The sequence below is a fragment of the Indicator indicator genome, chromosome Z (genome assembly GCF_027791375.1).
Source record: "Indicator indicator isolate 239-I01 chromosome Z, UM_Iind_1.1, whole genome shotgun sequence".
Taxonomy (NCBI): domain Eukaryota; kingdom Metazoa; phylum Chordata; class Aves; order Piciformes; family Indicatoridae; genus Indicator; species Indicator indicator.
In genome coordinates this window covers 49,486,028-49,510,529 of record NC_072053.1, presented here as the reverse complement: position 1 = coordinate 49,510,529, position 24,502 = coordinate 49,486,028, and the positions used below count along the sequence as shown (strand labels likewise).

General features: G+C 46.6%; 2 protein-coding genes across 2 annotated transcripts in view; one reads left to right on the top strand and one right to left on the bottom strand.

The window, feature by feature from the left end:
• LOC128979594 (polycomb group RING finger protein 3-like) overlaps positions 1–1,147 on the bottom strand; it is a 28,330-nt gene extending 27,183 nt beyond the window's left edge. The window contains exon 1 of the mRNA XM_054397898.1: positions 1,035–1,147. Within this exon, the coding sequence (XP_054253873.1) occupies positions 1,035–1,147 (113 nt within the window). The remainder of the gene's footprint in view (positions 1–1,034) is intronic.
• PRUNE2 (prune homolog 2 with BCH domain) overlaps positions 1–24,502 on the top strand; it is a 554,668-nt gene that overhangs the window by 215,005 nt on the left and 315,161 nt on the right. The gene's annotated exons all lie outside the window — the stretch shown is intronic.

Below are 24,502 nucleotides of genomic sequence, written 5' to 3'. Positions count from 1 at the left end.
TGCTCCTAGGCATCTTTTAGGATTTAAAACAGGCTTCTGAACCAATATGTGGATGTACTTCTGTAGCTTTACAGATAACAACCATGTTGTCTTAAGTGCCTACTGACATGGATTTGTCGTGACTGTTTCATCATATTTTAAAAATACACTCTAGTACAATCTCTACATCATTCTCAAAAGATAGAAGAAAACTCTATCTTATTTCTGACTTCTGAAGGGGACTCAATTTGGGGCAATTCAGTGAACTCAGTGAAAATGGAGAAAGAATCAAATTTGTTTTCAATAGCCATTTCTTCAAAAGCTGCACTAGAACTGGGATGTGCACATTTGAAGCAGTGCCACAAATTCAAAGAAACTGCATGCAGGTAGACAAGAGTCTACACAACATTGTGAACAGTCTCAATACATTTCTGTCAATGAAAGTTGCTATGGTACAAATCTCTAGTGCAGATCCAGCCAATTCAGGTAGTATAATAATTTGACTGATATCTTTGAATTTTTAAAAATGAAACTGCTGAAGAAAACTAAAGATAATGTATAACTAAACAGAAAATACACTTAAAAAGAAGGAAATTATGATAAAATACCATGTTCATTTTAGGTCACACAGTAAGAAATCCCTATATGGAATTGGAAATAAGCAGGTGCATATTTTTCAGAGACTGTTCCATTCAAGATATTGAAGCTATTGCTCTAACTTTTCGGCTACCAACTTTTTCATCAGCACCTATGAATTGAACAGTTATTTGAAAGACTAAATCAACAATAATGCTGTGTATTTGCAAAGTCTATTGTGTCTATTGTTCAATTCAAGAGTAAAGGATTTACGTCAAAAGAATTTCAGATGCATAGCAGAATTTAATAACTTAACCTATTTTATATAAATCTTCTATTTTCTAATCAATCTTCTTTATGTATATTTAAAATATTGATAAACAAATAAAAACTGTAGAGAGAAATCATACTGTATTTGGGAGGTTTCAACAGCCCAGAGAGTAACTAGTTGTGCTTTTCCTTTCATACCACACACTTACCCGATATACTGTAATGGATGGCTCTGGTGTATAACAATCCGACATGTTGGACAGGTGTTGTTTTCCTCCAAATACTTAACCAAGCAGCTTCTACAGACTAACAACAAGAACATTAATAATTAAAAAGAAATAAAACAAGATGCAGTTTGAAGAAAGTTAAGAGGTCATACGAAGTATCTGAGTGGGTTTCTGACACCCTTGAACCAGCAAGTGACAGGTCGTGAGAGAACAGGCAAGACTTCAGCAGTGGTGGTGGTCCCCATGGCCAGTTAAAACCCCAGGAAGCCACATATAACTAGCCCCTAGGCCAGTTGGCTAGTGACCAAGATTGTGGCATTAGTTGGGAGTGGTATGGGCAGTTCTCAGTAAAAGGGCATCCCACTATATCAGTTGTTGGGCTGCAACCTACTTGGCTCATTGACAAGGTTAGGCTGCAGCCCTGACAACCACCCAACCGACTGTTGGCTGTGCAAATCAACCCAGAAGCTTGAGGTCTCCAGGGAATTAAAATGCTGCCATCTATAAAAAGCATTACCATTCTATAAGTAAAAAGGGGGGCTGGTACTTTTTCTAAGAACTATAAAGAGATTATATCTGAAAAGAAAATTATGTCTGTCCTGTTTTTGCAGGGACAGAATCATAGACCAGCCATGCACTGCAGGCCATTAGCAGTTTTGAGTCAGTGAGGGCAGCTGACCTGAGTTGGCTAACAGGTGTATCCTATACCATAAAACTAATGCTCAGTATAAAGGGGAAAGTTTTAAAGGGTGGGGGAGGTTTGAAGCATTTTTTGACTCATTGCCCTTTTTCTGAGGCCAGCCTTCCTGTGTATGGGGTTGTTGTACCTTTACTGGGCTAAGTATAACTTTTTTCCTGGTTTAAGACAGCCCATTCGCACAAGACCCCAACACATGGATCAGAAGTGAAATTAACACAAAGGCAGCTCAAAGCCTGGGTGGAGACAAGGAGTGTTTAATGAGATGATATGATGTACAATCACCTTAGCCTGTTAAGCTCATCCCAGTCTCCAATACAGACAATTCTTGACATCCCTCATCATTCCAGAGATCCAGATGGGTTCTGTGCCCCTAATACCCTGATGGCACCAGTGTACACTGTGCACCAATGTCTACCAAAGCATTACACTTCTGAGGGTCTGATGTGCCAGATCATCAAATCCACATTGTCCAGTATACCCAGTTATCCCTTTCCTCCTGGCCAAAGATGGGGACCCTCTATTCCTGTTCCTCATCAAAATATTCACTGTCTGACCTTTGCAGTGCCAGATCAGAAGTCCCCTCATCAGGATCAAGGGAGGTGATTTCAATTCTTCTATGTCTGGGCGATCACTGATTGCCTTCTTGTGCCTCTACAGCAACTAAACTGACAGCCTTCTTGGGTGGCTCCTTCCTAACAGCTGTCTTCCTTCTTGGTTCAGTTACATGGGCTTCTAGCTTAAAGGTGGTTTCACCATCCCACTTCCTCATGTCCTCCCCCTGGTCATGCATGAAGAACCAGAGTGCACTGTGCAGCATGTGCCTGGGGCTCCCTTTCCCTCTGACCTGGGCAGAAGGGAACTGACTCCTTTTGGTGCCCCTGATAGACAAACCACTGTCCTGTAAGGATGAGGAGGGACAGAGGTTTTCGTCAAAGTTTTGGAGTCAAGACAACACTGTCTCCATATTTGATGTATCCATATCTGGGCAATGCATCGCTTCCAAGCTGTTAGAATATGATACTGGGGCACTTTGATTCACCTTCCTCTGGTCTATATGCACAGGACACCCTCTGGATCTTTGGAGACCTCATCATTGTCTAGATCACTGTAGATGATTTACAGCACTGATAATTCTCTCAGGTACTGGATGTCTTCCCCAACAATAGTCCACTTTCCTTGGAAATTCACAAGATCTTCCTTGAATGGATGTCTTGCCCTCACACTTGAGGGGAGTGGTATCCAGAGATGGCAAACTGTCCCCCTCCTCACACCAACCTCCTTTCAGGTAGCTGTAGAGAGCGATAAGGTCTCCCCTCAGCCTCCTTTTCTCCAGACTTAACCCCAGATCCCTCAGCCACTCCTCAGAGGACATGTGCTCTAGGCCCTTCATGAGCCTCATTGCCTGTAACGGTTTATCACAAGGGCTAACCTGCCTGCTTCCCAACACACAACTCAGGTCTGAGATAAAGAGCTAAGAGTTTAATGGTACAATGTACAATTACCTAAGCCTGTTTTGCAGAAAACCACAGCAAAAGCAGCAGCAGAAGCCAGCAATAAAATGAATCCCCCAAGCATGCAGCAGACCAGCAGAAAGGACCAACACCCCAAAACCAGAAACCGGAAGCAGCAACTGGAACAGGAAGCCTCCCCTGTTACAATCTGAACTACAAGCCCCATGATACTTTGCTCCAGCTAGCACTTTCATTTGAAGCTGGCATGACAGCATCATGGGATTGAATATCAGCAACAGATTTAACTCAACCCATGATATTCTCCACCCCTTATTCTATACCATCTACATTATGCCCAGCAGCAATTAACATCAAACAACACACATCATACATCAGTCACTTGTCCATTCTCACTCAAAATGAGATCGCCTTGCGGTACACAACAGACTTCTTGCTGCAGATGCTCTGGAGCTCCATCCTGTTCCAGTACAGTCTGGATCAGTCCATGACCAGTCCATGACCAGTCCAAATGGTGGGGCTGTGTTGATTCCAGTGACTCCTTCCACCCCTCCAAGTGAAAGCGAACTGTGGCTTGCATTCCGGTGTTCTGCTTCCAATACATCCAGCTGCTGGGATGCCCGTGTCACACCAGAAACACAGATGGATTCCACCCCTTGTAGTTTGATGGCATCAGAATGTGCTCTGCACCTGTATCTACTAAAGCTTTATACTCGTATGGATTCAACTTACCAAGCCATTGGATCTGTACAGTTCAATAAACCCAATTGTTTCTCTTCTCCATCTGGTTGGAGGCAGAGCCTCTCTAATTCTGACTGGAATCACCTGCATCTTGTGAAGGTGCTTTGGAAGTCCCTTCAGGAGGATCAAAAGCAGTATCAGCTTGTCTGCTCTTTTTGGGTGAATTTCCACTGGAAACTGAGGCAACATCCTTTGGGGAATAATTTCTTTGTAATTCATGTACTTGTGCAGCTAGGACTGAAGTGTGGTTTTCGTCCCACTCCCTCATGTCCTCCCCATGGTCACACAAGTAAAACCACACGGCACGCCAGGGTGTGTACCTCCCAGATTCTCTCCCTTGGACAGGGGAGCACATGTTCCTCATGGCTGAAACATGGGACCGCATAGGTGGGGAATAGAACATTTTCGTCTTGAGTTGATGGACCTCCTGAGACAGTTCCTTCACAGCTGAAACACAGGCCTGTACAGAGGAAGAGAGACTTCCCTTGCCTTGCTGGGGCCTGCTACTCATTTCATCCCCTGTTTGTCCTCGGCCATCTTCCAAAGTCAGAGATAAAGACTGAGCAAGCATCCCTGGGTTGTTCCTGTGATGAGCCCGATTCATCCTCATCCTTTCCCAGAGGAGCTGCTTTCCCTGTATGCTTCTTTTTCTGAACAGGGACAGCTGAAACTGACACAGGCTGGTTCTCTTGTGCATTTGCCATGCCTATTGGTCTGTCTATAGGCCCAGCGACCTTCTCTTGCCCCTGACCACTCTGGAGAGTGATGAGAAGGCCCAAACACATCACAGTGATTTCTCTCTCTTGGAAACTTCTGGGCTGACAACAGATTTTTCCAAACATTTCACTAGCTTTTCAGGATTTTGCACTTGTTCAGGGGTGAAATTCTAAAACACCAGAGGTGACCACCAGCCTAAGCACTTTCCCATACTCTCCCACGCACCCTGCCACTCCTAATTATCCAGCATTGGGGCAGATCTCCGGATGGTATTCTTGGGAGAGTCCTGTATTGCTGTGCATGAAAGCAGAGCAAACTGGCTCACCTGTAAACAGCACAGCAACATCACATGTCTAAGCCATTCCCCTAAGGAAACACTCAGCACCAGAGAGAGCACATACAGGACCCTAGAACATAGGTCCCAACTGCCCCTGGAAAGCAAATACATCAAAATAGAGAACACACCACAGGGGGGGGGGGGGGGAGGGAAACAAACGTATGTAACACTCTTAGCAAGCAAGCCTCAAGCCTTAACTGAATCCTCTCGTTATCTTGCTTCTCATTGTCTCAACCTTTTCGTCTCCTGCCAAAATCGGCTGCCTTAGGCAAGGCAGCCCGATTTTTGAGCCCCACGTTGGACGCCAAATATAGACTGTCCTGGGTTAACACAGCCCGCTCTCCCCCAACACAGAAGTCAGGGAATGTAACACAAACACCCCATATTCTGGGTTGAGATGAATAGCTTTAATGAGGAAAATAAGAAAATACAATGCAGAATTACCTTAACCAATTTTCATAATAAGCACAGCAGAATACATAAGGAGCAGCAGAAGCCAGCAACCTATATCCCCCACTCCTGACCCACAGCCAGCCCAGTCGAAAAGACCAATACCCTAAACCCAGAAACCAAGAACCTTGTACTCCTTCTGAGTTGCCTGCCCCTTCTGCCATAGCCAGTAGACTTTCCTTTTCTTCCTGAGTTCTACCCAAACCTCTCTGTTTATCTAGGACAGTCTTCTACACCACTGACTCATTTTACAGTGTATGGGGACAGCTTGTTCCCATGCCTTGAAGATTTCCCTCTTGAGGAATGTCCATTTTTCCTGGACTCTTTTGTCCTTCAGGACTACTTCTCAAGGGATGCCATCAACTGATTTCCTAAACATGTCAAAGTCTGCCCTCCAGAATTCCAAAGATGTAGTTCTTTTGACACAAACTCCCCCCATCACCAAACTTCACAAAGAATTGAAAACTCCACCATCTCATGGTTTGTCCAAGACAGCCACCAACCATTACATCTCCTACTCGTCCTTTTCTGTTTGCAAACATCAGGTCTAGTAGAGAGCCATCCCTCATTGGCTCACTCATCCACTCTAAGAACCTCCAGAACTGCTTCCTGTCGGCTGTATTGTATTTCCAGCAGATATCTGCTAAGTTGAAGTCCCTCACAAGAACAAGGGCAAATGATTCTGAGACCTTACCCAACCACCTGTAAAACATGTTGTCAACCTTTTCATCCTGATTGGGTGGTCTGTAACTGACCCCCACCATGACATCTGCCTTGTTGGCCTCCCCCTGATTCTTACCCATAAGCATTCAACCCTATCATCACCAGCATCATCACGCTTGAGACAGTCGAGACCTTCCCTAACATGCAGGGGTAGGCAAAACACTCTTCTATCAGCTGGTTTATCAAGGTTGCTTGCCCGTTCACGTGTCAAGTCCCAAGTTATGGAAGGTGATAGCCATCCTAATGAATCAGTCCAAATCTTTCCACACATTTCCATTTATTTAGTGCTAAAAAGGCACATGGGAGGATTGCTTCCAAGACCCATGGGCCCCAAAGCGAAGTTTTCAGTTATTTATACAGGAGCTTTTACAAAGTCACACCAACCTAATACAATTATTCCTCCTACCTATTAGATATTCATGGGGTATGATCTCACACTTTCTTATCTATGTTTAGCTTACATATTAAGTGAAGGAAAAAGTCTGAAAACAACCTGTGACAAAAAAATGTCTTGTGACAAAACAAGATATTCCATACTGTGCGAGAACCTAAGAAAATATTCTAAAACAGGTAGTGAGAGCATGCGAACAAACTGATATGTAAGGAAAACAAAGCTGCTGCAGCCTCTTTGAAATGCGAGACTGAGGAATGTAAGCTCAGGGTAATAAAACAGACATAAGGCCTGATTTCTAAGGTGACAATTCCGCAAAACCTATAGTATAGTAACAGTATTAATTAGTAGTATAAGGACCTCGGGAACCTGCATAATAAAACCATCCATATCCGTCCAAGGTAGAGCGAGTGAGATGTATTCCCTCATCTCCACAAAACAGTTCCCCCAGCACAGTAAGGCCATTAATGCCAGGGCAAAGCACATAGCTATTGTTTGTATTAACATATTCCCAAACTCAGCAAAATATAGACATAAGCAGCGCATCCAGCAAACTCTTGCCACTTAAATACTATAACTATAGCACGCTTAACACAAAACTACCTTTGTTTCATGCCCCACACTGGGCACCAAAAAGGACTGTGGTGGGTTGTTGCTAGCTAGACATCAGGTGCCTAAGGTTGTGTTCTCTCTCCCTCAGCTGTATAGGAGAGAGAAAAATATAACAAAAGGCTCATGGGTCAAGATAAGAACAGTTAATAAAACAAAAGCAAAGGTTGCACACAGAAGCAAAGGAAAAGAAAATATTAATTCTACTTCCCAGCAGCATCAGATGTCCAGCCACTTCGCAGGAAGCAGGGCTTCAGTACACATAGCAGTTGCTCTGGAAGACAAATGTAAATAACAAATGCCCCCTTCCTCTTCTCTCATAGTTTTTATTGCTTGTAACAGTGTGAGAGCTGAAATCCCCCTCCCACACCGACAATAACCAGGCTAGCTCAGTCTGGAAGCAAATGAAAGCTATATTTACAAGCAAATCTACAATCTATGATGAAATGCAATGAATATGTGCAAATATACACTATTCAGAACATTTACAAATATGTACAATCAACAGAAAATCGCAACCAAGCCCCCTTTGCTTCCCCCCAGGGGCCTTCTCCAGGGGGCTCCCCCCCAGCCAGAAGGACTCCCCCCAGACTCCCCTGGCAGAAGGCAGAGAGTCAAGAAGCAGAGAGGCTGTTAGACGTAGCTTGTCAAGGTCAGTGTGTTATCTTCAGCCAGAAAAGAAGAAGCAGACAGACAGAAGCTGAGCAAGCTGAGACTGACTGAGCTTTGTTTTGAGTAGTGGTTCTTAACCATTTCTATCTCTCCAATGGAAGTGTTTAGAATAATCATTATTTTGCTTTCTTACACCCAATAGTGATTTATTTACATTCTTTCACTTTCTCTGCTCGAACTTTGTGAAGAAAAATTAAAAAGACAGTCTTAAAACCATCACATTACTGACCTGATGTCACATCATATGGAATATCCCTTTGGTCTGTTTGGTTCAGCTGTCCTGGCTATGTTCCCTCCCAAGATCTTGCTCACTCTACTCTCAGCCTACTAATGCGTGGAAGAAATGTTGGAAAGACAGCCTTGATGCTGTGGGAGCTCTGCTCAGCGCTAACCAAAACACTGGTATGCTATCAACACTTTTCTAGCTATCACTACAAAGCACAGCACTATGAGGCATGTTGTGGATTAAGTCAACGCCACCTCATCCAGACCTAATACAGGCACCAGCCACACAGCCAGGCATTCAGCTGTACAATTTGCCTTCTCTCTCCTAAAACCTTCCTCTGACTGGGAGGATAGAGAGCACCACCTGTACTCCAGATCCTTTTAACATTGCTCTGAGGGACATAGTCTCATTAGATGGTTCTAAGTCACTTGTTGCAGTATCATTGGACACTACATGGAATAGTAGGAGTGAATGATAACCTGCAGGGTTCATCAGGCTCAGTAGCCTCTCAGTGACATTATGAATGCAAGGTCCTGGCAGGCAGTAAACTTCTCTAGAGATATTGTCTGGACAGCAAATGGGTGCTTCAGAGATTCTCAGTTCATTTACTAATACTTTATGCTGTTCTGGTGGCGCTGTTTCTAATGTGGGTAGATGGTTCGATCAGTTTTGCATGGTCAGCTTTTCCTGGATCTTGTCTGCTACTCATGTGCTTTTCTTCCTCCAACCCCGGGGCATCATCTGCTTTGCAGGGGCACTTCAGGGGAAGGTTCTTCCTTCTGTCCCAAGCAAAGACAACAGTTCATTCTCCATCTTGTGAGTTTGTGCCAGTCAGTTTGAAGTTGAATTCATGTCTACCTTCCCCTTGTGCAGCCTTGAGGCCAGGCTGTTACTCAGCCTGGGGCAGTGCACAACACCATGTATTGATTTCCTTCTCACATTCGTAAATATCACAGAATCACAGAAACATTCAGGTTGGAAAAGACCCTCAGGATTACCAGGTCCAACTGATAATCCTACTCTACAAGGGTCACCCCTAAACCATATCACCAGGCACCACATCCAAATGACCTTTAAACTCATCCAGGGTTGGTGACTCAAACACCTCCCTGGGCAGCCCATTCCAATGCCTGACCACTCTTTCCGTGAAAAACTTTTTCCTAATGTCCAGTCTAAACCTACCCTGGTGCAGCTTGAGGCCATTCCCTCTTGTTCTATCACTTATTACCTGTGAGAAGAGACCAGCACCAGCCTCTCCACAATGTCCTTTCAGGTAGTTGTAGACAGTGATGAGGTCTCCCCTCAGCCTCCTCTTTTTCAAACTAAATAGCCCCAGCTCCCTCAGTTGCTCTTCATAAGATTTATTCTCCAGGCCCTTCACCAGCTTTGTTGCCCTCCTCTGAACTTTCTCCAGTACCTCAACATCTCTCTTGTATTGAGGTGCCCAAAACTGAACACAATACTCAAGGTGTGGCCTCACCAGTGCAGAGTACAAGGGGACAATCACCTCCCTATTCCTGCTGGACACAGCACTTCTAATACAAGCCAGGATGCCATTGGCTTTCTTGGCCACCTGGGCACGCTGCTTGCTCATACTCAGTTGCCTATCGATTAGAACCCCCAGGTCCCTTTCTGCCAGACAGCTTTCCAGTCACACTTCCCCAAGCATGTAGCATTGCTTGGGGTTGTCATGACCCAAGCGCAGGACCTGACATTTGGCCTTGTTGAAGCTTGCCATGTTAACGTTGGCTCATTGATCCAATCTATGCAAGTCCCTCTGTAGAGCCTCCCTACCCTTGTGCAGATCAACACTCTCACTTAATTTGGTGTCATCTGTGAACTTACTGATGACACACTCTATATCTTCATCAAGGTCATCAATAAAGATGTTAAACAGAAGTGGTTCCAACACTGAGCACTGAGGAATACCACTTGTGACTGGCCACCAGCTGTATTTAACTCCATTGACCACCACTCTTTGGGCCTGTTCACCCAGACAGTGCTTTATCCAGCAGAGCATGTGTTCATCCAAGCCATAAGCAGCCAGTTTGTCCATGAGAATTCTGTGGGAAACAGAGTCGAAGGCTTTTCAAAAGTCTAGGTAGACAATATCCACAACCTTTCCCTCATCCAGTAATCGGGTCATCTTGTCATAGAAGGAGATCAGGTTCATCAGGCGGGACCTGCCTTTCATAAACCCATGCTGACTGGGCCTGATCCCCTGGTTGTTCTCTATATGGTGTGTAATGGCACTTGAGATGACCTGCTCCATGACCTTCCCTGGTACTGAGGCCAGACTGACAGGTCTACAGTTTCCAGGATCCTCTGTTCTTCCTTTCTTGTAGATAGGTGTGCTGGGGCACACCCATCCTGGATGGGGCTGAGAAGAACCCAGCCCCAGGTGGACAAAAGAAATTTAATCTGGGGAGGGCTTGGCCCCTCCCCTGCTGGGAGAAGGTGGTCCCCTGACTCAGAGGTGGTCTATTCCACTTCCCCTTCCTGTCCAGCAAGCCTATAAAAGGGTGGATATCTTGCTGCTCTCCCCTTTTTTCCTGCCTCGTCTGCTCGAGAGGACTTCCTGCTGCTGTTGCTGTCACTGTCTCCTGCACCGGACCACATGGCTGGGGCCCTTTCTCTCTCTCAACTGAATCCACCGACATCCAGGGGAACACAAGGCCATCCAGGCTTGGTTTTGTATATTTTTTCCCACTTACCCTCATCCCTCACCTCTGTGAACCCCCCCCGCCCGTTACTGATATATATATATATATATGTAAAAAATTATTTTTTTCCTTTCCCTTTTGTGAAAAAAAGAAAAAAAATTTACTCCTCCTACTTCCAAACTGACTTCAGAATATTTCTTTCACGAAATTTTTTTTTTCCTTTCCCCTACCCCTTTTTTTTTTTTTCCTTTCTTCTCTCTCTCCACCCTGCTGAGAAAAAAGGGAGAGGGGCAGGGGGAGGAATTTATATCTATTATCATTTGAGCTCCTAAACTCAGAGCTCAAACTACCACAATATTTCTTTTGGCGCTTCCAACGTGAGGCTTGGGAAATAATATTTTTTTCTTTTGCTTGAAAATAACACCTGATTGGGAAAGAAGGGTTTGGAACTAGAGATGGTAATTTTACAGATTCTTATGGTTCAAGTTTTTGGATGGGCTGTTGGCTGGATCTTTTGGACGCATGTGTATAAACTTCTGACTTACCGTGTGCTTTGGTTAACTATAGAGATGCTGCTTGACTGGATAAAAACTCTGCCAATGCAGTTTTGCATGTACCTTTTGAATTCCATCAATCCTACTGGCGGTGGGCACTTCTCAAACTTTTCTGACATAAAGAATTTCTCTGAAACCTATTATGAAACTAAACGTGTGGATAAAAATATTGCTGAAGGAGAATGGGACTATGTAAAAATATGCTCTGTAGGTTTAAATGTAATCTTGATAATCATACTCGCTCTGGCCATGTGGGGAAGGGGGTGCCCCAACCCATTAAGATCTATCTGTGGAGGGACAATCGGTTTAGGGAATTCTTTTGTAAGCCTTAATGGCCCAAAGGCGGAGAGCTGTAAGCACTGCAGGCACTGTGATAATGTTTATGAAAACAGGAGGGAGGGGTCTGGCTGCTGTGAATGCTGTCCAGCCCGATGGAGGCTGGCCAAACCTGAGGCCCAGCCCCGCGGGTTTGACCCCCCACCAACAGCTTCACACATAACCCCTGATGTTCCTCCACCTGTAGTTTCCCTAGCACCGGTTACCACACGCAGGAAAAAGATGCAAAAATCAGCTCCAAATATGGATGGTGGAGAAGGCACCTCAGCAGGTCCCAGCACATCTCAGAACCCACCAGCAGATGGAGAGGACTCAGATCAGGAGATCATAACCATCACATCTCTGCCCAGAAAAGAATTAAGGCAAACTCGTCTGGACTACGCATGGAGAGAGGGTGAGACAATACTAAACTGGACCCTAAAATGTTGGGATGAGGGTGCAGAAACTGTAGATCTAGATAAGAGGGAGGCAAAACTTCTAGGCTCCCTGTCTTGTGATGCTGGTCTGGATAAAGAATTAGCAAAACTCGATGGAACACACACTCTCTGGACCCGGATTACTACTGCTATAAAGCGCAGGTACCCTACCAGAGAGGATTTGCCTTGGGCCCCAATTAAATGGACGGCTATGGAACAGGGCATTCGGTACCTGAGACAGATGGCTGTGCTGGAGATCATCTATGGAAATGGCCAGCTCCCCTTGGACCCAGATCAGGTGCCCATGAAACGGTCCTTAGTAAAAAAACTCACCCAGGGTGCCCCTCAAAGATATGCACACACACTAGGAGGGATGCTCCTGACTGGACAGGAAGGAAGTCCTAAAACTGTGGGTGAGTTTGCTAGTGACCTGAGGGAATATGAGGACAGTGTCAGTCACAGGCCCATAATCTCAGCCATAGAGGCTATGACTAAAGACATCATCAAAGAAATTAAGGCCTCCAAACCTGAACTGAAGGAAGGGGATGACACCTTTTCTCCCCCTTCACCTTACCCATCAGAATGGATCCATGTTTCAGCCATCAGGAATAAACGTCATTCTCCTCCCCCTAGGAGATCACCCCAAGCTAATCAGGGGATGTCAAGGGTGGCTCTGTGGAGAGCTCTCTGTGACCATGGGGAAAACATGAACCGCTGGGATGGCCAACCCACCTCTGCACTCTGGGCCAGAGTACGGGAACTGCAAGGTGGCCCCAATGGGAATAACTTGCCCAGGAGAAGGGCAGCCCCAGTTTCCCAGGGTGGTTCCTCCCGTTCAAGAGACCCTTCTCCCAGTAACACAGGGCCCTGTGACAAATGTGGGCTTCGCCGCCAGCATTAGAGGTGCCCTGCCTCCAGCCAGGCGGAGGTCAGGGACACCAGAGTGTACTGGAATGTGTTTGTGAAATGGCCTGGCACTTCAGAAGCCCTGAAGTACTGAGCTCTGGTGGACACAGGGGCCCAATGCACCCTAATACCATCAAGCTACAGAGGGACCGAGTCCATAACCATTCAAGGGGTCACAGGGGGCTCACAAGATCTGACTGTACTGCAGGCTGAGATAAGCCTGACTGGGAATGAGTGGGGAAAACACACCATAGTGACTGGTCCAGATGCACCTTGCATTCTTGGCATTGACTTTCTGCGGGAGGGATGTTTTAAGGACCCTAAGGGGCACAAGTGGGCATTTGGAGTAGCAGCTGTAGGGACTGCAGACAGGGAACAGCTGTCTGCCATGCCTGAGCTGTCAGATGACTCCTCCGTAGTTGGCAGCCATAAGGTGCAGGATTTGAAGTTACCAATTGCTTCTCGCATAGTGCATCGCAGGCAATACAGGACCAACCGAGACTCTCTGCACCCCATACATCAACTGATTCAACGACTGGAGAGCCAGAAGGTAATCAGCAAAGCTCATTCACCCTTCAACAGCCCAATATGGCCAGTGCGGAAGGCAAACGGGGAATGGAGATTGACTGTGGACTACCGTGGCCTGAATGAAGTGACTCCTCCGATGAGTGCTGCTGTGCCAGACATGTTGGAGCTCCAGTACGAACTGGAATCGAAGGCGGCCAAGTGGTATGCCACAATAGACATTGCTAATGCTTTCTTCTCCATTCCCATTGCAGAAGAATGTAGGCCACAGTTTGCTTTCACCTGGAGAGGTGTCCAATATCAATGGAATCGTCTCCCCCAGGGGTGGAAACACAGTTCTACCATCTGCCATGAAGTGATCCAAACTGCACTGGAGAAGGGTGGAGCCCCTGAGCACCTGCAGTTCATTGATGACATCATTGTATGGGGTGAGACAGCAGAGGAGGTCTATCAGAAGGGTAAGAGGGTAATCGATATCCTGTTGGAGGCTGGCTTTGCCATACAGAGGAGCAAGGTAAAAGGGCCTGCCAGAGAGATCCAGTTTCTGGGAGTTCGATGGCAAGATGGCCGTCGCCACATCCCTCAGGATGTGGTGAATAAGGTAGCCACTATGGTGCAACCCACTAGTAAGAAAGAGACACAATCCTTCTTGGGGCTTGTGGGCTTCTGGAAAATGCACATTCCCGGGTATAGTCAAATAGTGAAACCCCTCTTCCATGTAACACGGAAGAAAAATACTTTTGTGTGGGGATCTGAGCAACAGGTAGCATTTGACCAGATAAAACAAGAAGTGGTCCACGCTATGGCTCTGGGACCTGTTCGAAGTGGGCCAGAGATCAAGAATGTGCTGTATACTGCGGCTGGTGAGAGTGGTCCTACATGGAGTTTGTGGCAGAAAGCTCCTGGTGAGACAAGGGGCAGGCCCCTAGGTTTCTGGAGTAAGGGGTACAAAGGTTCTGAGGCCAACTACACTGCAACAGAAAAGGAGATCCTAGCTGCCTATGAGGGAGTCCGAGCCGCTTCTGAGGTAATTGGGACCAAGTCACCACTCCTTTTAGCTCCAAGGCTTCCAGTCCTGACTTGGATGTTTAAAGGGAGGGGCTCAACCCCACATCATGCCACAGATGCCACCTGGAGTAAATGGATGGCCCTGATAACTCAGCAAGCTCGAATGGGGAACTTTGAACGCCCTGGCATAGTAGAAGTGATCACCAACTGGCCAGAGGGTGCTGACTTTGGGATGCCACCAGAGAAGACAGTGACCCGTGCTGAGGAAGCTCCCCCATATAATGACCTCCCTGATAATGAAAAGGGCTATGCTCTATTCACAGATGGATCTTGCCGTCTTGTAGGGAGCAAGCGGAGATGGAAGGCAGCTGTCTGGAGCCCAACAAGGCAAGTGGCAGAAGCAAGGGACGGAGAAGGCGAATACAGTTAGTATGCAGAGGTAAAAGCTGTCCAGCTGGCCCTGGATATAGCAAAACGGGAGAACTGGCCGGTGCTTTACCTATATACTGACTCCTGGATGGTGGCAAATGCCTTATGGGGGTGGCTGAAGGAATGGAAGAAGAACGGATGGCAGAGGAAAGGAAAGGCTATCTGGGCCACAGACCTGTGGCAAGACATTGCTGCCCATCTGGACAAGCTGCCAATAAAGGTACGGCACATTGATGCACACATCCCCAAAAGCAGAGCCACTGAGGAGCACCAGCACAACCACCAAGCAGATCTGGCTGCTAAAATCTCCCAGATAGACTTGGACTGGGAACACAAGGGTGAGCTATTCCTAGCTCGCTGGGCCCATGACACTTCAGGTCACCAAGGGAGAGATGCCACATACCGGTGGGCTCGGGACAGGTCAGTGGACATATCCATGGAAGCCATCTCCCAGGTTATTCATGAGTGTGACATCTGTGCTGCCATAAAGCAGGCTAAGCGCATGAAGCCTTTATGGTATGGGGGGAGATGGTCAAAGTATAAGTACAGAGAGGCCTGGCAGATCGACTACATCACCCTTCCTCGATCTCACAGTGGCAAGCAGTACGTACTGACCATGGTGGAGGCAAGTACAGGGTGGCTGGAAACCTACCCAGTACCTCATGCTACTGCCCGCAACACCATCCTGGGCCTGGAGAGACACGTCCTGTGGAGACACGGCACCCCAGAGAGGATCGAGTTGGACAATGGAACCCACTTCAAGAACCATCTCACAAGGGACTGGGCAAAGGAACATGGGATTGAATGGATTTACCATATCCCATACCATGCACCAGCTGCAGGGAAGGTTGAACGCTACAATGGCTTGTTGAAGACCACCCTAAAAGCCATGGGGGGTGGAACCTTTAGGAACTGGGAAAGACACCTAGCTCAGGCCACTTGGTTAGTCAATAGCAGAGGGTCTGTAAACCGAGCTGGTCCTGCCCAGTCCAACCTGCTGCAAACAGTGGATGGAGATGGAGTTCCTGTGATCAATGAGAAAAACCTACTAGGAAAATCAGTATGGGTTTTCCCTGCTGTTGATGGGGGCAAACCAACCCGAGGGGTGGTCTCTGCTGAGGGGCCTGGTCACACATACTGGGTCATGATAGAGACTGGGGATATTCAGTGTGTGCCACAACGAAACGTGACGTTGGCTGAAAAGGTATAGCCTCTGAAGGTAACACCAATTAATGTAATGTAATCACTGTATAATAGTTATAAGTCGTTGTAAGTTTTCTCTCCTAGTTTGATAACAACCTGGCGTCCAGGATCCAGCATGAACCCACTGCACACAAGCATCAGCTCAAAAGGACTTCTGCATCATCTCGCCTACACCTGCTCCTGCTTCCCATGCAGGAATAGACTGTTCCTGACTCCCCTTCAGAGGTGAAGATGGTTTCCTGTCTCTCTTATTCTTCTCCACGTTCCTGCCCAGCTCAAGCACCACCTGCATCAACTGGCACCAGAGAGAGAGACTGCCCTGAGAGAGAGAGACACAGCCGGGATAAAGAGGGACTCACAACATGAACTCTAATACCACAACTCATGACTGGATAAAGAAACTGTGACAGGAAAGTGGAAGTGAAATAGAGGGGTGGACTGTGCTGGGGCACACCCATCCTGGATGGGGCTGAGAAGAACCCAGCCCCAGGTGGACAAAAGAAATTTAATCTGGGGAGGGCTTGGCCCCTCCCCTGCTGGGAGAAGGTGGTCCCCTGACTCAGAGGTGGTCTATTCCACTTCCCCTTCCTGTCCAGCAAGCCTATAAAAAGGGCAGATATCTTGCTACTCTCCCCTTTCTTCCTGCCTCGTCTGCTCAAGAGGACTTCCTGCTGCTGTTGCTGTCAGTCTCCTGCACCGGACCACGTGGCTGGGGCCCTTTCTCTCTCCCAACTGAATCCACCGACATCCAGGGGAACACAAGGCCATCCAGGCTTGGTTTTGTATATTTTTTCCCACTTACCCTCATCCCTCACCTCTGTGAACACCCCCCGCCTTGTTACTGAGATATATATATATATGTAAAAAATTATTTTTTTCCTTTCCCTTTTGTGAAAAAAAGAAAAAAAAAATTACTCCTCCTACTTCCAAACTGACTTCAGAATATTTCTTTCACGAATTTTTTTTCCTTTCCCCTACCCCTTTTTTTTTTTTTCTTTCTTCTCTCTCTGCACCCTGCCGAGAAAAAAGGGAGAGGGGCAGGGGGAGGAATTTATATCTATTATCATTTGAGCTCCTAAACTCAGAGCTCAAACTACCACAATAGGTGTTACATTTGCTACCCTCCAGTCAATTGGGACCTCCCCAGTTAGCCAGGACTTCAGGTAAATAATGGAAAGTGGCTTGGTGAGCACATCTGCCAACTCCTTCAACTCCTTGTGCTGCCTGTTTTGTACCTTGTTTGAGATAGCTACTTGTTTCAAGAGTTCTTGTAGCTTGGCACCCTTGCAGCTATGACATCCACCACTGCCTTCAAGTGTTAGGAGAACTTCCAGGCACTGCATCTTCATGCAACCTGAGGTCTTGACAACTGAATCCTTGGGATGACTTTTTGGGTTGAGACATTAGCATAGGTAGGTTGCAGTACTTCTGTTTGGGTTTCAGCCTCAGTCTTGCAGTTGCAGTGAGTGAACCTCTTCAGAGTGACCTCTTTGGAGACCTACTTGGCGAAATCCCATGGATTAGGGCTCTAGAAGGTAGGAGGGCCAAAGAGAGATGGTGACTATTCAAGCACCACTTCCTCCAAGCTCAAGATAAAGGAGCTGGCAGAAGAGCTCCCCAAGCCACTCTCCATAATTTTTAATTAGTCCTGGCTAACCAGTGAGGTCCTGGTAGAGGTTAACAAGTGTGACACCTATCTACAAGAAGGGCAAGAAGGAGGATATGGGAAACTACAGACCTGTCAGTCTGACCTCAGTGCCAGGGAAAGTCATGGAGCAGATCATCATGAGTGACATCATGCATTACACATGGGACAACAAGATGATTTGGCCCAGTCAACATGGGTTTATGAAGGGCAAGTCTTGTTTGACCAATCTGATCTTCTATGACAAGGTGACCTGCCTGGTGGATGAGGGAAAGGGTGTCAATGTTATCTATCTTGACTTTAGTAAGGTCTTTGACACAGTTTCCCACAGCATCCTCCTGGAGAATATAAATTACCATGGCTTGGATATGCACACACTATGTTGAGTAAAAAACTGGCTGAATGGCTTGGCCCAGAGAGTTGTGGTGAATGGAGTTAAATCTAGTTCGCAGCCAGTTATAAGTGGTGTTCTCCAGGGCTCAGTACTGAGGCCAGTTCTGTTTAACATCTTTATCAATGATTTGGATGAGGAGATTGAGTGCACCCTCAGTACGTTTGTGAATAACACCAAGTTGAGTGGGCATGTCAATCTGCTGGAAGGCAGGAAGGCTCTGCAGAGACATCTGGACAAACTGGATAGATGGGCTGAGTCCAATGGTATGAGATTCAATACGGTCAAGTGCTGAGTGTTGCACCTGGGCCACAACCCCATGCAATGTTACAGGCTTGGGGAAGTGTGTGGAGAGCTTCTTGGAAAAGAAGGACCTGGGGGTGCTGGTTGATAGCCAGCTGAACATGAACCAGCAGTGTGCTCAGGTGGCCAAGAAGGCTGAAAGCATCCTGGCCTGTATCAGTGTCATGGTCCAAACAATGAACTCGTGATGGTTCATTACTGTGATCTCAAAGTGCAAAGAACTCAGGCAACTCACACCAGGGGGGTCACTTCAATCAGCAGCAAAACTTTATTGTTTTACCCATATGAGGTAGAGAAAAGTGAGGGGAGAAAAGGGAAAAGTAAAGTGAAGAGGGAAAAGGGACGGAGGTCTATAGCTACCAACAATGCAAGGGTCTAAAGACGTCTCTCTGGTCCTGGGTCCAGTCCTGCTGGTCGTTCTTGACCTTAGTAGGGAAAGCTTTACTTCAAAGTCTTCTTCTTGTTGCTTCTTCAGGTAACACACTCACACACAGAACTCTCAGGGAAAACTCTCCCTCCTTCCCATTGCTAGGGAAACATCTTTTATAATCAACTTCATACCTGTCGAATAAGAGCAAGCAAAGAAATTCCTCTTGTTCAATTGGCAATACGTTATCCCTTGTAATACTTTGTGCACGAAGATCCGGATGAGGGTGAGTAAAACTGTATTCCATCCGGGTAGGGAGATTACGGCTATGTGTGTTTTTTTTTTTTGGCTACCTATTTGAGTTCCGAAGCGATCGGTTTTCAGGATCTCTTAGTTGCGGCTGCTGTCTGAGCCGTTTGCCAGGGCTGTGACCCTTGGTAACCTTGGTAACTGGTCTGTGAAAGACCGAAGCTTAAGCTTAAGAGAAAGGTGGAGCTCCAGAACACATTCAGTTCATCGATGACATCATCATCTAGGGTGAAACTGCTGAAGAAGTCTTTGAGAAAGTTAACAAAATCATTGACATTCTCTTGCAAGCCGGTTTCGCTATCAAGCGAGACAAGGTGAAAGGACCTGCCAGAGAAATCCAGTTTCTGGGAGGCAAGATGGTCGCCGTCACATTCCAATGGATGTGATAAACAGAGTCTCCACCATCATGGCAAATTCCATCAATAAGAAAGAAATTCTACATTTGTTTGGCATAGTGGGATTTTGGAGACTGCACATTCCTGGATACAGTCAGATTGTGAATCCTCTCTATGATGTGACTCGAAAGAGAAACAGTTTCCAGTGGGGTCCTGAGCAACAAGCAGCCTTTGACCAGATAAAGCGAGAGGTAGTCCAAGCGATGGGTCTGGGACCTGTCTGAACTGGTGCAGACATTAAGAACATTCCGTACACGGCCGCGAGTGACAATGGTCCAACCTGGTGCTTATGGTAAAGAGCTCCAGGAGAGACATGAGGACGTCCTCTTGGTTTCTGGGGTCGTGGCTACAGAGGCTCAAAGGCAAACTACACTCCAACAGAGAAAGAGATTTTAGCTGCTTATGAAGGAGTGAAAGCTGCTTCTGAAGTGATCGGAACTGAGTCACAACTTCTTCTAGCTCCTAGATTGCCAGTTCTGAATTGGATGTTCAAAGGCAAAGGTTCTTCACCACATCATGCAACAGATGCTACCTGGTCTAAGTGGATGGCTCTGATAACACAGAGAGCTCGAATGGGAAATCTCGAAAGGCCTGGTTTGGTGGAGGTCATCACAAACTGGCCAGAAGGCACAATCTGTGCAAAACCTCCAGAGGAGAGAGTAACTTGTGCTGAGGAAGCTCCTCCTTACAGTGATCTGTCTGATGATGAAAAGAAGTATGCTTTGTTCACAGACGGTTCCTGTCGTCTTGTTGGAAACAAGCGAAGGTGGAAGTCTGCACTGTGGAGTCCAACAATGTAGGGTTGCAGAAGCGAGAGATGGAGAAGGAGAATCCAGTCAATTTGCAGAGGTAAAAGCTGTCCAGCTAGCTCTGAACCTAGCTGAACGTGAGAGATGGCCAAAGCTTTATCTCTACACCAACTCATGGATGGTAGCCAATGCCTTGTGGGGTTGGCTGAAAGACTGGAAGAAGAATGGCTGGCAGTGAAAAGGAAAGCCAATCTGGGGTGCAGATCTGTGGCAAGACATTGCTGCTCGCATTGAGAGAATCCCAGTGAAAGTGAGACACATCGATGCTCACATTCCTAAGAGCAAAGCTACTGAGGAACAACAACACAACCATCAGGCAGATCTAGCTGCAAGAGTTTCCCAAGTGGACACAAACTCTGATCTTGATCCTGATCTTGACTGGAAACACCGAGGTGAGCTGTTCTTAGCTCGGTGGGCCCATGACTCGTCAGGACATCAAGGCAGAGATGCAACCTACCGATGGGCTCGTGACAGATCCCTTGACATTTCCGTGGATGCTATCACACAAGTCATCCATGACTGTGACATTTGTGCTGCTATTAAGCAGGCAAAGCGGATCAAGCCCTTGTGGTATGGTGACCGATGGTCCAAGTACAAGTATGGTGAAGCCTGGCAGATTGACTACATCACTCTACCTCGTTCTCGATCTGGAAGCACTATGTGCTGACTATGGTAGAGGCATGCACTGGATGGCTGGAAACTTATCCAGTTCCTCATGCAACTGCACGTAACACCATTCTTGGTCTGGAGAGACAAATCCTGTGGAGACACGGAACTCCAGAGAGAATTGCGTCAGACAACGGAACTCATTTCAAAAACAATCTTGTGAAGAACTGGGCCAAAGAGCACGGCATCGAGTGGATATTCCACATTCCCTACTATGCACCAGCTGCAGGGATGATAGAATGCTACAACAGTTTACTGAAAACCACTCTCAAAGCCATGAGGGGTGGATCTTTGAAAAACTGGGAGAAGCATTTAGCACAAGCAACCTGGTTGGTGAATAGTAGAGGATCAGTGAATCGAGCTGGACCTGCCCAATCAGATTTGTTGCAAAAGGAGGAAGGTCATAGAGCTCCTGTTATCAGAGAAAAGAATCTGTTAGTCAAAACTGTTTCATAGAATCATAGAATCAGTCAGGGTTGGAAGGGACCACAAGGATCATCTAGTTCCAACCCTCCTGCCATGGGCAGGGACACCTCACACTAGATCAGGCTGGCCAGAGCCTCATCCAGCCTGGCCTTAAACACCTCTAGGGATGGGGCCTCAATCACCTCCCTGGACAACCCATTCCAGGCTCTCACCACTCTCATGGTGAAGAACTTCTTCCTCACGTCCAGCCTGAATCTCCCCACTTCCAGCTTTATTCCATTCCCCCTAGTCCTATCACTACCTGATATCCTAAAAAGTTCCTCGCCAGCTTTCTTTTAGGCCCCCTTCAGATATTGAAAGGCCACAATAAGGTCACCTCGGAGCCTTCTCTTCTCCAGACTGAACAGCCCTAACTCTTTCAGTCTGTCCTCATAGGAGAGGTGCTCCAGCCTTCTGATCATCCTGGTGGCCCTTCTCTGGACGCGTTCCAGCATGTCCATATCCCTCTTGTAATAGGGGCTCCAGAACTGGACGCAGTACTCCAGGTGGGGTCTCACAAGAGCTGAGAGAGCTGAGTACAGGGGGAAATTGTTTGGGTATTTTCTCCTTCAGGAAAGGCCAAACCTGTCCGAGTGGTGGTTTTTGCTGAAGGTCCTGGTCACACCTATTGGGTGATGCAAGAAAATGGTGAAATTCAGTGTATTCCACAAAGAAATCTAACTTTGGCTGAGAGAGGTTAAATTCAGAGTGTTGTGCAGATACAACATCATGCCCAAGAGGAGAATCCATGAGATCTACGGTGCACGAACCCTACGAACCCTGAGAACCCTGAGTCACCTGAGAGTCCCTGTTCCTTTCTTCGCTCCATCTGTGAGGAAACAAGCTGTTCGCTCCTTTTTTTCCTGTGATTCGCCCTTTTGAATCATCTACATCTGAGATAGCCAGAATGGACTATGATATTTATTCAATCAGTGTTGTAAATATTATTTTAGATTAGACAAATAGTAGTAACAGCCAATGGAATTGTTTAGAAGGGGTGGACTGTGATGGTTTGAAACTGTCTTTTTAATTTTTCTTTGAAAGTTCAAGCAGAGAAAGCGAAAGAGTGTAAATAAGTCACTATTGGGTGTAAGAAACAAAATAATGATTGTTCTAAACACTTCCATTGGATAGATAGAAATGTTTAAGAACCACTACTCTTCTCTTCTGGCTGAAGATAACACACTGACCTTGGCGAGCTAAGTTAACAACCTTTCTGCTTTAGCTAACTCTGCTTTCTGCCAGGGGGGTCTGGGGGGAGGCGGCCCCTGGGAGAGAGGCCCCTTGGGAAAGGTCCCCTTTGGGGGGAAGCAAAGGGAGCTTGGTTGTGCTTTTCTGTTGATTGTATATATTTGTAAATGTTGTGAATTTTGTATATTTGTACATATTTATTGCACTTCATCATAGATTGTAGATCTGCTTGTAAATACAGCTTTCATTCGCTTCCAGACTGAGCTAGCCTGGTTATTGTTGGTGTGGGGGGAATTTCAGCTCACACTGACACAGAGAGCAAACATTCAGTCATTTAAGGAATTAGTGGATGTGACCTCCTGGGAAGATGCCCTCATGGATAAAGCAGCAGAATAGAGCTGCCAGCTCATTAAAGACACTTCTTAGAGTGCCAATGCTCTCAATTCCCATGTGTAAGAAATTGGGATGAGGAAGACAGGAGATGGGCATGGCTGAGTAAGAACCTCCTGGTCAAACTGAAGTGTAAGAAGGAAATACACATGCAATGGAAGCAGGGACGTACCTCCTGGAAATAATATAGGGATGCTGCCTGAATGTGTAGGCATGTGACCAGGAAAGCTAATGTGCATTTGGATCCGAATTTGGCAACGGATGCAAAGACTAATAAAAGGGCTTCTACAGGTATGTTGGTGAGAACAGGAAGATGTACAGAAAATGTACACAGTCTAATTAATAAGACATGTGAACTAGTGACAAATGATGCAGAGAAGGCTGAGGTACTCAACAATCAAAGAATCATAGAATGCATTGGGTTGGAAGGGACCCTCAAAGGTCATTTTGTCCAACTACTATGCAGTGAGCAGGGCCATCTACAACTAGATCAAGGTTCCTCAGGTCCCTGTCAAGTCTGACATTGAATGTCTCCAGGGATGGAGCCTCAACCCCACCCTCATTATGAAGAGCTTCCTGCTAATGTCTAACCTAAATCTACCTTGCTCTAGGTCAAAACCATTGTCCCTCATCCTATCCCCACATGCCCTTCTAAACAGTCCCTCCCCAGCCTTCCTGTACTCCTTGTTCAGATACTGAAACACCACTATAAGGTGTTCCCCAGATCCTTCTCTTCTCCAGGGTGAACAACTGCAACTCTCCCAGCCTGTCTTCGTAGGAGTGGTGCTCCAGCCCTTTGTTCATGTTTGTGGGCATCCTCTGGACCGATGCCAGCAGGAAGGTCCTTGTCCTTCCTCTGTTGAGGTCCTCAGTGCTGGGCACAGTACTCCAGGTGAGATCTCACCAGAGCGAAGTGTCAGAATCACCTCCCTTGATCTGCTGGCCATGCTTCTTTTGATACAGCCCAAAATATGATTTCCCTTCTGGGCTGCAAGCGCACATTGTTGGCTCATGGCCAGCTTCTCATCCACCAGTACCTCCAAGTACTTTTCTGCAGGGCTGCTCTCAATCTCATCATCTCCCAGCCTGTATTGATAATGAGGATTTCCCCAACCCAGGTTCGGGACCTTGCACTCCACCTTATAGAACTTCATGAGGTTCTCCAAAGCCCAATTCTCTAGACTGTCTAGGTCCTTCTGGATGGCATCCCATCCCTCAGTTGTCAACTGCATCACACAACTTGGCATCAGCAGTAAACTTCACAGAATCACAGAATGTTAGGGGTTGGAAGGGACCATGAAAATTCATCTAGTCCAACGCCCTGCCAGAACAGGATCACCTATACCAGATCACACAGGAACACATCCAGGAGGGTTTTGAATATCTCCAGAGAGGGAGACACCACAACCCCCATGGGCAGCTCATTCCAGTGTTCCATCACCCT